The sequence below is a fragment of the Heteronotia binoei genome, chromosome 21, assembly GCF_032191835.1.
Source record: "Heteronotia binoei isolate CCM8104 ecotype False Entrance Well chromosome 21, APGP_CSIRO_Hbin_v1, whole genome shotgun sequence".
Classification (NCBI taxonomy): Eukaryota; Metazoa; Chordata; class Lepidosauria; order Squamata; family Gekkonidae; genus Heteronotia; species Heteronotia binoei.
This window is the reverse complement of record NC_083243.1, coordinates 90,560,122-90,574,734: the sequence shown is the minus strand read 5'-3', so window position 1 is coordinate 90,574,734 and position 14,613 is coordinate 90,560,122. Positions and strand designations below refer to the sequence as shown.

General features: G+C 42.6%; 1 protein-coding gene across 3 annotated transcripts in view; it reads left to right on the top strand.

The window, feature by feature from the left end:
* The window catches only part of TMEM229B (transmembrane protein 229B), a 69,496-nt gene that overhangs the window by 25,731 nt on the left and 29,152 nt on the right, over nt 1–14,613 (top strand). Inside the window, exon 1 of one of the 3 annotated variants that reach the window (XM_060263230.1) lies at nt 6,263–6,405. The exons of the other annotated variants lie outside the window; for them this stretch is intronic. Within the exon in view, the coding sequence (XP_060119213.1) occupies nt 6,391–6,405 (15 nt within the window). The 5' untranslated portion in view covers nt 6,263–6,390. Of the gene's footprint in view, nt 1–6,262; nt 6,406–14,613 lie in introns of those variants that run through there. 3 annotated transcript variants of the gene reach the window in all.

The window sequence follows — 14,613 nt, the reverse complement described above, 5'->3', positions numbered from 1 at the left end:
TGCAAGCAGGGATCCAAACCCTGGATGGGTTGTTTCCCTGGATGTGAGGGGCCTAAGTATTGAACTAGCTCTCATGTGTGGCATAGTACAATGCAGGGCAAAATCGGGTCCTCCTCGACAAAATCTAACCAGGGAAAATTTTGCCCCCTTTCCCATCCCCATTGCAACCTACAGACAAATTGGTCACTATAATAATTAAACCAAATGATCTGCAACTAGTCAGTGTGGGCAGGCACAGGAACAAATATTTTGCTTGTACCCTCTGGATGCAAAGACCGAAGAGGATAAAAGCAAATTCCTCCCTCACACAAAATACACCAGAAACGGACAAGGGGCCAAAGATGAATCCATGGTGAGGAAATAACTTGAGATTTCTCTAGATGACAGAATAGTGATGAGGGTTATTTGGGACTCTCTTAATGCTTTTGTTAAAAGCAGCCTTGAGGAACCCTGATTGTGGATTGTTATGGTCATGCTGCTTGGAAGGGAAAATAAGCAACTTTTTTTGTTCAGGTCAGGACCAAGGTGGGCTAAGTAACTGGTGTATGAAGTGGGGGGAGAGGAAGAAGAGGGACCATACAAGTGAGTGTGAGGCTTTTCTCAGACTCATTCATGTTGTATCAAATAGTAGTTTGGCCCTGAGTCTGAAACATGCCCATGTGTGGGATGAACATTGAAGGATTCCGTTTTAAAACATTAAGTATAGACATTAATGTATCTATTTGTATTCAGATTTCATTTTAAAACCTGTTATTTTCAAGAAGGAACTCTTGCATAAAGGAAATTAAAATATCCTGTGTGTGTGTGGGTATCAGATTTTTAAAATCAATTTTATCCACTCTGGTTTTCATAGTCTCTGAAATGGAATATACAGCCTTTGTTGTAAGTAACTGAAAGTATTTTTTTAAATCTATGTTTCAAGAGACTGACTGTAGAACTGTCATAATTACCTTTGTGATTTCTTACGTGATTGCAAAGAAGAAAGAGAGAGGCTTAGTAATGACAGAGTCTGAACTTTCTGTTTTGCTTTGGGGCAATGTAAATCTCTGAGCTAATAAAGCCAATTTAGGAGGGAGCTGTGCATCTTGGCTCTGCAAATATAGAATCAGGATTGTATCCTGATAGACAGTTATAGAGCTCTGGCCATGCCAGGGAGCTCTAGATATGCTTGCCTAAAGTTGCTACCCAAGCCCATTTATTTGAGAGCAAATTCTATTAAATATAGTGGGCCTTCTGAGTTAAACATATGTAAAAGCATGTTGTAAAATATTAGATACTACTCTTTCAATGCCCTTTTCAGACAGTTGAAGTTTGGGGTAGGGATAGGTGGGGGTATATTTATTTTAAAAATTGTCAATTCATGGATGTCAGATCAAGCTCAATCTATCAATCAATCGTTTTATTTATATCGCGCCCTCCCCGCCGAAGCAGGCTCAGGGCGGCTAACAACATTAAATCAATACAGTAAGTTATACAATAATTTTTAAAAACAATAACTAATTTAACAATTTAATTAAAATTCTAAAATTAATAACATTAACATCCTGGTGCTATTTCAACAGATGGTAAAAATCACTTAAGCAGTCTCTCTATCTTTTAATCGGTGAAGGCCATCCCAAAGAGGATGGTCTTGCAGGCCCTGCGGAACTGTTCAAAGTCCCGCAGGGCCTGCACTTCTTCTGGGAGCTGGTTCCATAGGTGTGGAGCTACAACGGAGAAAGCCCGCATGCGAGTACTCTGTAGTTCTGCTTCCTTCGGCCCGGGGATAGCCAGCAGGTTCTTCCCTGCTGACTTCAGTGCTCTTTGGGGTTCATATGGGGAAAGACAGCGTCAGGCGATGGAGACTCAAGGCTGTATTTATTTGAGACAATGTAATACTTTTATTGGAAACTCATAGCTTGAAACAGAAATTGAGACTAATACCTTGGCAGGGGTGTTTCTGGGTCTTATTGAATCTACATCAAAGCAACATCTGAACAAAGGCATTATTCTCAAAACAACAGGGAGTGAAGGTGCAAACTTTCACATGAGAGCCTCTGCTTATCTTCTAGCCTCTGGGAAGATGCTGGCCAGCGGAGGTATCTATTAATGGTCACATTTCTTTGCTCTCTTCACAACCTAAACAAAGTTAACACTTCAAACGTTCCCTTTGATATGCATGGTAACTACAATATCACAAAGGCTAAGGGTTAGTATAGAAACGTCCATTTGGTTAGTATTTTATAATTTCAGTATTATAGAGTTACAGAGCCTGACAGACGGTTCCTCGGGTAGGCAGGTCCTCGGCCATATAGGGCTTTAAAGGTAATAACCAGCACTTTGTAACGAATCCGGTATGTAACTGGCAACCAGTGCAGTCCGCGCAGCCCTGGCTGTATGTGTTCCCATTTTGGGAGCCCCAGTAACAGTCTAGCTGCTGCGTTCTACACCAGCTGCAGCTTCCGGGTTCGGCACAGAGGCAGCCCCATGTAGAGGGCATTACAGTAATCCAGTCTCGAGGTGACCGTTGCATGAATCACTGTTGCTCGGTCCTGGCGCTCTAGGAAGGGGGCCAACTGCCTTGCCCGCCTTAAATGAAAAAAGGCTGACTTAGCAGTGGCTGCTATCTGGGCCTCCATTGATAGTGAAGGCTCCAGTAGAACTCCCAAGCTCCTGACCCGTCAAAAACCGGAAGAGGTATTTCCCTCCCCAGAGCGCCCCGACCCACGCAAAGGACTTCTGTCTTCGCTGGATTCAGCTTCAACCCACTCAGCCTTAGCCAAGTTGCCACGGCCTCAGTGCCAGGTCCAAATTCCCTGGGACGCAGCCAGGCCGACCATCCATTAGCAGATAGAGCTGGGTGTCATCTGCATATTGGTGGCACCCAAGCCCATACCTCCGGGCAATCTGGGCAAGGGGGCGCATATAGATATTAAATAGCATCGGTGAGAGAACTGCTCCCTGAGGCACCCCACAATCTAGTGTGCGCCTCTGGGAGAGCTCACCCGATTGCCACCCTTTGTCCCCGATCCTCGAGGAAGGAGGAGAGCCATTGTAAAGCCAACCCCCTAACCCCTACGTCGGTGAGGCGGCGGGTCAGTAGCTGATGGTCAACCGTGTCGAACGCGGCCGACAGATCTAACAGCATCAGCACCGCCGCACCGCCTCGATCCAGATGCCGCTGGAGGTCATCTGCCAAGGCGACCAGCGCTGTCTCCATCCCGTAACCTGGACGAAAGCCGGACTGTAAATTCCAGACATTCATTCTAAATAAGAAAGAAGTATTGTTGAGAAGACAGGCAACCATTGGATTAATTATATGTATTCATTATTCTGTGATTCCACATAAAAACATTGTTTAACAGTGGTACTCCCTTCAAAACTTGCAGAGAGCCACATTTGCAATCACTATCACCTGTGCTATAAAATGGACTAATATCTGCCATCTCTGTGAGTAGGGCCTTTTTTGTAGAAAAAGCTCAGCAGGAACTCATTTTCATATTAGGCCACACCCCCTGATGCCAAGCCAACCGGAACTGCGTTCATGTGCGTTCCTGCTCAAAAAAAAAAAAGCCCTGTCTATGAGATATCATGATGTGAGATGGCCAGGTTGGGCAATGTGTGATGATATGGTAAAGTTTTCTGAGTGCTGTTGAGCTGTCTGTTTATAAAATATTTTTATTGTATTTTATTGTTTTATCATATGTTGTGCTACGCCCTGAGTCCTACGGGGAATGGGCGAAATAGAAATATACAAAAATAAATAAATAAATAAAAGCCACAATTGTTTTTATCCTTAGCACCTTAGGAAGGCTTTCAGATTATCTATTCTCTGGCTGTAGATGTTTCTGGTTGGGCATTATCTCAAGCCCTGAAGTTGGTCTTGCCCAATTTCTTGAAACATTGAGCAGGTGCTACATGAGGTGGAGAGAAGCCACAGGTGACATGTCTAAAAGCTATATGCAGCTCCTGAACCACTCAGTGAGTATCTCTGGTTTAGAATTTTAATACTGGGCAAAGAATTCAGCAAAGTGTGTGAGATACACCTGGTGATTCTTAGCAGCTGGGGTCAGTTGTAATATATTGCTAAGTAGGACTTCTAGTTGTCAGACCTGAGGCTTCAGTACCCTTCATAGCTTTTTGCTGTTTCCCCTAATTAGTAAAAACAAAACCAAATATGAAACATAAGAGTGGGCATCAAAGAACTGCATGGGAGAGAAAAATCTCATTTCTGCCCCCTACATCCCTCTCTCTGATTCTACTATCTTGTCCTCACTCTGTTTGCTTCCACCTCATTCTGTCCCCCCCCCCAATCGTCTCCAGCTGCTCACTCAGTCGATGCTCTTCCCAACCCTTCACCCCTGTTCTCTTCCCCCATACATGCTTTCTCTGCTCCTGCTTTCCTGTTCACCTTTTCAATTTTCCTTACCCTTGCAAGCCACTGCATTTCTTCTGTTCTGCCTTTAAGCAGAAGAATTTTGGAACCAACGAAAGACTTCTCAAGAGCAAAGATCTATGAAAATTGACTCTTTCCAACTAAAGAGTTGGCTTTTCTATCCAGTTTGGGCATGAGACACTGGCTGTGGTCCTGGGCACTTGATTGTTGCCCAGGAAATGGATCTTCTTCTTGTGTATTTGTTTGCTCTTGTTTAGCCTAATGGATGTAATGAGGCTTTTGTTCTCTTTGCAGAGAAGAGATGTTAATTATTTCCTGACTACTAATTATATAACTGATGAGAGCCACTGTGCTGCAGTAACATTTCCCTATAAAAGGGGAAGTTGCCAGAAGAACAGGACAGAACAGACAGCTGATGAGACTAGGAGTGAAAACAAATATTCAGGACCACAAAAAGGGGGCAAAAAGACACACATATGTCACTTAAAGCTTTCAGCAATGCCTTAGCATTAAAGAAACCCCACATTTTTCTGCAGCCAGTCCTGTCAAGAAAGTCCAGTGAGATTTCACCACCCCACCCATGCTTTGCAATTCCCTCTCCTCTCTGTCTTGCCTTTATGACGAACGGCAGTAAACAATAGTTTCAGGCATGGTGTGCACTGCATATTCTGTAAGCTTTCAGAATCGAGCAATACCTCATGAAAATCCTAGACTACCCAGATTTCCACTCCCCACCCTTCCCCAGTGCTGTGCAGCTGCTGCATTCTTTGAAGCATGCCTGAAGTTTGTATGCTAGAATGCCAGTCTGCTGGAAAACTTAAGACAGCTTCTCACTTCAGTATTTGTGCTCAGTATACATTGCTGATTACAAAAGTTGCAAGTTATGCAAAACAAAGCTGAGAACTAGACAAAGTTCCTTTTTTGGGGGGGGGGGGGGAGTGTTTTGATACTGAGAGGTTGCATGTGGGCGGGAGACCAGATCTAGGGAGGTTCAACTATGATCAGGTTCTTTTGAATCCAAGACACTATTTATTTATTCCAGTGAAAGTACTGGGATTTACTAGCCTCTCTGAGCTAAGGCTACCAACTCCAAATTGGAAATTCCTGGAGATCTGGGGACACTGCCTGGGGAAGGCACACAGTATGAAGAGGGAAGGCTGCTCAGTGGGGATGTGTTGGTTTGGTGTAGTGGTTAAGTGCATGGACTCTTATCTGGGAGAACCGGGTTTGATTCCCCACTCCTCCACTTGCACCTGCTGGAATGGCCTTGGGTCAGCCATAGCTTTCACAGGAGTTGTCCTTGAAAGGGCAGCTGCTGTAAAAGCTCTCTCAGCCCCACCTGCCTCACAGGGTGTCTGTTGTGGGAGGGGGGGAAGGTAAAGGAAATTTTGACTGCTCTGAGACGCCTAGATTCTGAGTATAGGGCGGGATATAAATCCAATATCATCTTCTTCATAGAGTCTACCTCAAGAACTGCATTTCCTCCAGAGGAACTGGTCTCTGTATTCTGGAGATCAGTTGTAATTCTGGGGCAATTCCAGGATTTACCTGGAGGTTGACAGCCCTACATGAACACTGTGTGTTTCTGTGTCTCTGACTAATTGCTCCTTCCAAGGAGTGTGGCATAGCTGCTCCCCTCCCCCCCAACTGCAGACTTGATGGATCTTAGTTTTGTACAGCTTAGTTTTGTATAGCCTTGTGTGTCTCTGATAAGGCTGTGGCACATGAACACCCCCTCACACTTTCTGCAGTCTCATTTCTTTCGTAAACTTTTTTCTTTGAGATGTTAACAGTCTGCACAGTGGTCATTAAATATGACTACAGCTGCCAGAGGGCTTTGCTAGCAGGAAGTGGTCTTCACTCCACTTCCTTTTGAGACAAGAGTGTTGTAAGCTGCTGAGTGAGCATTCCCTCGGCAGGAGAGAGTTCTCTGTATCTCCCAGCTGAGGGTGAACTGGCTGAGCACAGGATTTGATTTCACATGCACTGAAAGGCACAAACAGCTACTCCAGGAAATGGATCATTTCAAGGTAATGTGACTCTGCTATAGTTTTATGTTTGAAACTTTGCCTCATGCAAAGTCCACCTGGTATCCGAATAGTTAGATTACAGCAATTCGCTCTTACTTTCTCATTCCCCACAGTGACAAGGGCACCCTAGTGCCAGGGTGGTTAAATTCTGTGCTGGTTGTTTGTCAGCTGTAAGGATTGTTCTGTTTATATTCAGCAGTCAATGACAGTGAACGCTTCTAAACCCCACCGCTGTGTCTCAGCGCTAACTTTGGAGTGGGCAAACTTCTAGGGACAAGATATTGCAGCCGCATGGTACCTCTGTCGAAACCTCCAAATATGAAAGCACATTAGAAGTACTAGAGAGGATAACTTCATTCTGGTTACCTGTAACTTATTTCTGTAGATATCTGATTAGTTAATCTTGAGCTGATATGTGTGAATCATGGCTGTGGGCTGACTATAGGTCATGGTTGGTTGGTTAGGATCTTTCTAGGAGGCCTTGTGATTTTTCAAACACTAAATGTGCAGCTGTTACTCATTTGTTGCAAGCAGTGCTCAGGTTTTTTTAGGGGGTCCAGGTTATAGGTCCTCTGCCTCTTCTTATGACCCTTAGCTATTGTTTTAAGAAGGTTCCTAAGAAGGTTCTTCTTATGACCCTTAGCTATTGATTCCTTCTGCATTTTGTTCAAGGGCACCTACACATGGCTGTTTTGTCTGGATTGCCCCACCATGTGTGTTTCTAGTTTAGGGTTGCCAAGTCCAATTCAAGAAATATCTGGGGACTTTGGGGGTGGAACCAGGAGACATTAGGGGTGGAACCAAGATCAGGGCTGTGACAAGCATAATTGAACTCCAAAGGGAGTTCTGATCATCACATTTAAAGGGACGGTACACCTTTTCAATTCCTTCCTTCCATAGGAAATAATGGATAGGGGCACCTTCTTTTGGGGCTCACAGAATTGGACCCCCTGGTCCAATCTTTTTGAAACTTGGGGGGTATTTTGGGGAGAGGCACTAGATGCTATACTGAAAATTTGGTGCCTCTATCCCAAAAAACAGCCCCCCCCAGAGCCCCAGATACCCGCAGATCAATTCTCCATGATTTTCTATGGGAATAAATCTCCATAGGGAATAATAGAGTTCCCAGCAGACATTTCCCTCCCCTCCCCCCGCTTTCTGACGACCCTGAAGCGGGGGGGGGAGGGCCTCCAAACCGGGGGATCCCCTGCCCCCACCTGGGGTTTGGCAACCCTATTCTAGCTATATGCCTGGCTGAGGAGGGCAGCCTGGTCCCTGGCTCTGTTATTATTTAGTTTACTCTTTCCACATCCACCCATGTTATGACCCCAGGCAGAATCTCTCTTTAGCCAGCTGGCTACTGGACAGCCTGTTCTTCCAACAAACCCTCCCCCGCCACACACACACTATATTTCTTCCTGTCAGTCAAAGTCTCTTCCTAAGAATCAGCTGCCTGAGAATCTGCTACAAACACTGGAAGGAACTTTCCAGCCAAATGGAAAATGCCTCACAACTAATTTAAAACTTCCCTTATATATGGGTCAATTTGGACATAAAAAATCCTTGAACTCAAAAGCAACAGTTCATACTCTTCAATTTCAGTAGAAGAATGAGCAGACTAAGGAAAGGAAAGGGGGAAGGGCAAATGACCATGACAAATCCCCTCTCTGGAGATGATCCACAAATTCACTCAATCAATTTAGCTTACCTAATCTATGCCTCTTAGGGTGCTATCCTGTACATGAGCTGACTGACTGTACCAGGTGTTCCATTTGTGGCTCCCATGTGGTAGAATGGCTTGTCCGATGAAGTCAAGAAGGTGCTTATTGTTATCTAGCAATATCAAGCAGAATTGTTTAGGAGGGCATTTTTCTAAATCTAAAGGAAATAGGGTTTTAACATTTGTGAAAAATTTTAGGCAGTCTTTACACTAATGCACTGTATATTATATGCATTGTCCTGTTTAATTACATTGTTTTCTGATTTTGTGGTCTAGGTTTTTTGCATTGTTTATTGTACATGTTATATTCATTTTTATGACATTGTTTTCTAATTCTGTTGTTCACCTTCAGCCTCAATGAGACAGGAAGACTATACTTAATGTAAATAATAGAAATAACATAGAAATTACAAATCCAGAGGTAGATTCTGTTTATGAGCTGGAAGTCCTGAGGGAGAGGGGGCAGAGCTTCTGCCACTGAAGAAATTATTGGACCTGTGAATTATTTGCACTGTGAAGATCCACAATGAGAGAATGAAAGCATCATAAGAACATAAGAGAAGCCATGTTGGATCAGGCCAATGGACCATCCAGTCCAACACTCTGTGTCACACAGTGGTCAAAAAAATTATATATACCGGTATATATAATTATATATACATACACACACATACATATATACACTGTGCCTAATAGCCACTGATGGACCTTTGCACCATATTTTTATCTAACCCCCTCTTGAAGCTGTCCATGTTTGTAGCCGCTGCCACCTCCTGTGGCAGTGAATTCCACATGTTAATCACCCGTTGGGTGAAGAAGTACTTCCTTTTATCTGTTTTAACCTGACTGCTCAGCAATTTAATTGAATGCCCTCGAGTTCTTGTATTGTGAGAAAGGGAGAAAAGGACTTCTTTCTCTACTTTCTCCATCCCATGCATTATCTTGTAAACCTCTATCATGTCACCCCGCAGTCGACGTTTCTCCAAGCTAAAGAGTCCCAAGAGTTTTAACTTTTCTTCATAGGGAAAGTGTTCCAACCCTTTAATCATTCTGGTTGTCCTTTTCTGGACTTTTTCCAATGCTATAATATCATTTTTGAGGTGCGGTGACCAGAATTGCACACAGTATTCCAAATGAGACCGCACCATCGATTTATACAGGGGCATTATGATACTGGCTGGTTTGTTTTCAATTCCCTTCCTAATAATTCCCACCATGGCGTTGGCTTTTTTAAATTGCAATCGCACACTGTCTTGACATTTTCAGGGAGTTATCTACCACAACCCCAAGATCTCTCTCTTGATCAGTCTCTGCCAGTTCACAACCCATCAACTTGTATTTGTAGCTGGGATTCTTGGCCCCAATGTGCATTACTTTGCACTTGGCCACATTAAACCTCATTTGCCATGTTGACGCTTACTCACCCAGCCTCAACAGATCCCTTTGGAGTGCCTCACAATCCTCTCTGGTTCTCACCACCCTGAACAATTTAGTGTCATCTGCAAACCTGGCCACTTCACTGCTCACTCCCAACTCCAAATCATTAATGAACAAGTTAAAGAGCATGGGACCCAGTAGTGAGCCCTGCGGCACCCCACTGCTTACCGTCCTCGACTGCGAAGACTGCCCATTTATACTCACTCTCTGCTTTTTATTAATTAGCAAGTTTTTGATCCACAAGAGGACCTGTCCTTTTACTCCATGACTCTCGAGCTTTCTAAGGAGCCTTTGATGAGGAACTTTATCAAAAGCTTTCTGGAAGTCAAGGTAATCAATATCTATTGGGTCTCCTTTGTCCACATGTTTGTTCACCCCCTCGAAAAACTGTAACATGTTAGTGAGGCAAGATCTTCCCTTACAGAACCCATGCTGAGTCTTCCTCAATAACTTGTGTTCATCAATGTGCCTACTCATTCTGTCCTTGATAATGGTTTCTATCAACTTTTCTGGTATTGAAGTCAGACTGACTGGCCTGTAGTTACCCGGATCTCCTCTGGAACCCTTTTTAAAGATGTGGGTGACATTTGCTACCTTCCAGTCCTCAGGAACGGAGGCAGATATCAATGAAAGATTACATATTTTTGTCAGAAGATCCACAAGTTCAACTTTGAGTTCTTTCAGAACTCTTGGATGTATGCCATCCGGACCTGGTGACTTATTAGTTTTTAAGTCGTCTACCAGTTGTAGGACCTCCTCTCTTGTCACCTCAATCTGACTCAGGTCTTTCAACACCCCTTCCAAAATTAGTGGTTCTGGAACAGGCAAACACTTCTCATCTTCCACAGTGAAGACGGAGGCAAAAAATGCATTCAGCTTCTCAGCCATTTCCCTATCCTCCTTCAGTAATCCTTTGACCCCTTGGTGATCCAAGGGCCCCACTGCCTCCCTGGCTGGTTTCCTGCTTCTAATATATTTGAAGAAATGTTTATTGTTGGTCCTTATGTTTTTTGCAATATGCTCCTCATAGTCCCTTTTTGCCTGCCTGATCACAGTCTTGCATTTGATTTGCTATAGCCTGTGTTCCCTTTTATTAATCTCATCAAACAAGTTCTTTAAAATTTCCTTTAGGAATTAAATGGGAACTAAAAAACCCTGTAGGCTCTATTAATTTTAGGAAGGACACAGACTAGTGCAGAAATCTTACTGGCCAAGGAGAGTTGGATTAGTGAAAGGAATATCCACTGTGTATTACTGCCATCCTCCTTATATCTGATACCATTTTTGTGGGAAAATTCTGGTGAACATTTCCTGACCTCATAACTCTTGTGAGCTCTAATCGTCTGTGTGATGTCAGCAAAGTGAAAGATCTTCCCTTTTCAATTTTTGCATGCACTCACGGTCTTGTTAAAACTGCTTCAACCCATGCAAAGCAGCTATACATGCTTAGCACACTGGCTCAAGGGCTGTGGTGTGCAAATTATGCACACTTAGCTTCTTTGCACAGGTTGCAGCTCAAACAAGATGCTGAGCTTGTGCATGGTTGCAAGGGGAAACTCTTACCTTCTCAGCCTTACATAATGCAAGTCAAGTCTGACTCGTAGAAGTACCAGGTCCAACTCAGGAAATATCTGGGGACCTTGGAGATGGAGCCAGGAGACTTCGGGGTGGAGCCGGGAAACTTTCCCATCCCAAATAAATAAATAAAAATGCAGCAGTGCAGTTCCCCTGAATAGTGTTCATTTCCTCCTTTATATTGTCTTTTTTATTCCCTAGCAGTTGCTAAATGAAAGTGAACATACACACGCACTAAATGAAAGTGAATACACATATACACACTCACAAAGCAGCCAAAATAGTTTGTATACCCACACTTTTGTTATCTCTGTGGGGCAATGGTGTAGATAGCTTTACTTACTGGAGTTGCTGAATGTAACAACCTACTGTATTTCAACCAACTTAAGGAGAGAGAGATCTAAGGGTTTTCCTCTATCCCATAATCAGGTTCTAGTTAACTCTTTAGTATCTTTTTTCCCTATTTACTATCCCAAACAGCTTCTGAGAGAAATGCAAAAGGAACAGATGGACTAGGCTCTCTAGCTTCCTCTCTCGCACGCTTTGCTCTGCCTCCTCACCCCACCCCCCTACAGCTTCAGTCTTGCTGAGATATAAAGGCACACACATCTTCCAAAACAGAAGCAGTTTGCAAGCTTCTAGCCCTGCCTGAGATTAGGGGACAACTCTCAAAAGAACCACAGATGGCATGCCAAAGAGTCACACATGGCTCCCGAGCCACTGAGTTTCACTGTTTTTAAACTTTGAGTGTGTGCATATATGCCTGTTACAGCATACAGGGATTGCTCTTTCCCACTGTGCAGGAACACTGGTCACCTAGCCCACTGGCAACAATAATAGGACAAAGATGCAGTAAAGGCTTTCCTCTGCTTTTTCAAAAGCAGTTTTCAAGGCCTCCTCTCCTTTCTCTGCTCTTCAGCTTGTTACACATCACCAATAACTTGTTTTTGAAGAGGTGAACAATTTAGTCTTCTCTTCCTTGTGGCATGTTTACCATCACCATCTTCTACATAGGGACAAGATGTTGTGTAACTGGTGCTAGACTGATGCTAGTGGAACTGTAGCACTAGAGGGAGAGAACTTTTTGGTTTTGATTTGTAATCACCTGTAAAAAGCTGTAGAATCTGGATTTGACGAAAGCTCTGAATTGGAGAGATTCATTATTTTAGGTCAGAGAATAGCTACAGTATCCTTCCAAGAACACTGCATACCAGATCATTGATATAAACTTTGCTGTGGTAGCAGCAAGTATACAGCCGTTTGGAGACAGTAGACAAGGGGGCAGAGAATTACCGTTCATTATTTGTGAGTAACCTGTGTAATAGGCAATGAACATGGTGTTCCAGGAAAGGTTTGTTCTCTTAGAAAATGCTCAGCCTAAGTGCCATGGCTCAGGAAAAGTTGATTTTGTAGAAAACTGATTCATTAAACTTTTAAGGGTATGTTAATCAAGTAGAGATGTGGAAGTCCAGGGGGATAAAAATGTGGAAACTCTCGGGGGGGGGGGACTTATTTCCCCAAGAGGACTTTTCCCGACACCAATCTTCCTAACAGAAAAATTGAAAAAAATCTTATCAAATATTTTCTGTTAGAACAATAACACATTTTTAAGATGAGGTTTTTAAAAAGATTGCTTTAGCTGACTTCCTCAAAATTCTTTGTAAAACAAACTACAGAATTGGGTAATTATAATTTATATATATTGTAGACATGTGCAACTCACATACAGTGTGTATGTACATACAAAACTCTAGGTAAATGCTGGGAAATACAACCTAAATCAAGATGTGAGTTTGTATGTAAGAGTAGAAAAGCTTGCTTCAGTTCTCAGATCTCCAAAGATAAAAATGAAGGATCCAAATTGGAATCTGCTGCTCCTTCAGAAACTTTTTCTGACTCAAGAAAGTAATGTGATAGTAGTGTTTTGTAGGATTAGATTGTTTAAATGACCTGATATGACTTTCCTGTGGCTATTTTTGTCACAGTTACTATGGCACGGTGTGTGATGATAATACAGTGGGACAGATCAATATTTTTCTCAAGTTTACATCATTACTAATAGTCCTAGATACTGGGATTTGTTTGGGTGACAGAAGTTATATTTTTTTATCAAAGATTTCAGGTTTTCACAGCTGGTAACATCCTTAGGGTTTGTAGAATCTTTCGGGATCAAGTGCCGTGTTCTACTTGAGAAAGTTTTCCTTCCAGACATTTCGTTCTCAGCTGCGGAGAACATCCTCAGTGGCGTTGCAGCCGGAGCAGGCGCTCAGACCTTTTTCTCCAGTAGAACACGGCACTTGATCCCGAAAGATTCTACAAACCCTAATTATATTTTTTTCTCAGAAGAGGAAGCAGTTTTAAAAAGTGCTCACTGCTAGTGGCTGGTATATTCATCCTCTGTTCAACAGGTGTTATTTTGTACTTTTTGAATAGCATTATTTAGATTCTGCATTATTTCCCAAAAGGCACACATTGAAGTATAACAGTGCAATCTGAAGTAGATTTCCATTCTGTGTATTTGAGTCACTGTCAGAGTTCAATTTTAAGCAGGTATTCTCAGAATCCTATCAAATCTATTCAATTAATCTTACTCACAGGATGGCATTGGGAGGCTGCAGTCCAAAGAACACTTTTCTGGAAATAAGCATGTTGAAATAAAATGGGACTTCTGGGTAGGCCTGCTTAGACAAGTTCCTTTACAAACGGCTTGCTACATATCTAATGCTGAGTATACTTACAAATATACTTTGACTGAAACTAAGATTTTAAAATTAGATAAATATACCCAACAGTATACTTTTGTGTATTAGCTAAGTGATGCAAAATGTATTTTATGTTCTTACAATAGTGAAATAACTTTAGATATGATAAGTGGTATTCTGTTATTTTTAATAGTCTCCATTTTTAATTTCATTTACTTTATTTATGCTCCACTTTTCTCACTAAAGTGGTTTACAACATTCTCTACTCCAGGGGTGGGAAACCTTTTTTCTGCCAAGGGCCGTTTGGATATTTATAACGTCATTCGCGGGCCATACAAAATTATCACCTTAAAAAGAGCGCCACCAAGGGAGAATGATTCAGGCCGGCAAAATTAATGGAAATAATTGTTTTTCTATTTGAAGTCATGTGGGGAGAGCCTAATTTGACTGCCCTAGGTCCGGGGCTTTTTTTGTTAGAAAAAGCCCAGCAGGAACTCATTAGCAGATTAAACCACATCTCCTAATATTAGGTCACACACTCATTAGCATATTAGGCCACACCATCTGGGATAAGCAAGTGCAAATTGCACTGGTGGTAGCTGGGTAATAAAGGAAAATAAAGAAAAGGGGGAAGAAAGGAGAATAAATGGAGGAAATAAAAGGAAATAAAGACATGTGAGGACGAAATGTTAAGAAATGGAAATAAAGAAATGGGGTGGGGGGGAAGAGTGGAAACTTACCTGAACTGTGTGACAGTGACTTTTCCAGGCCCCG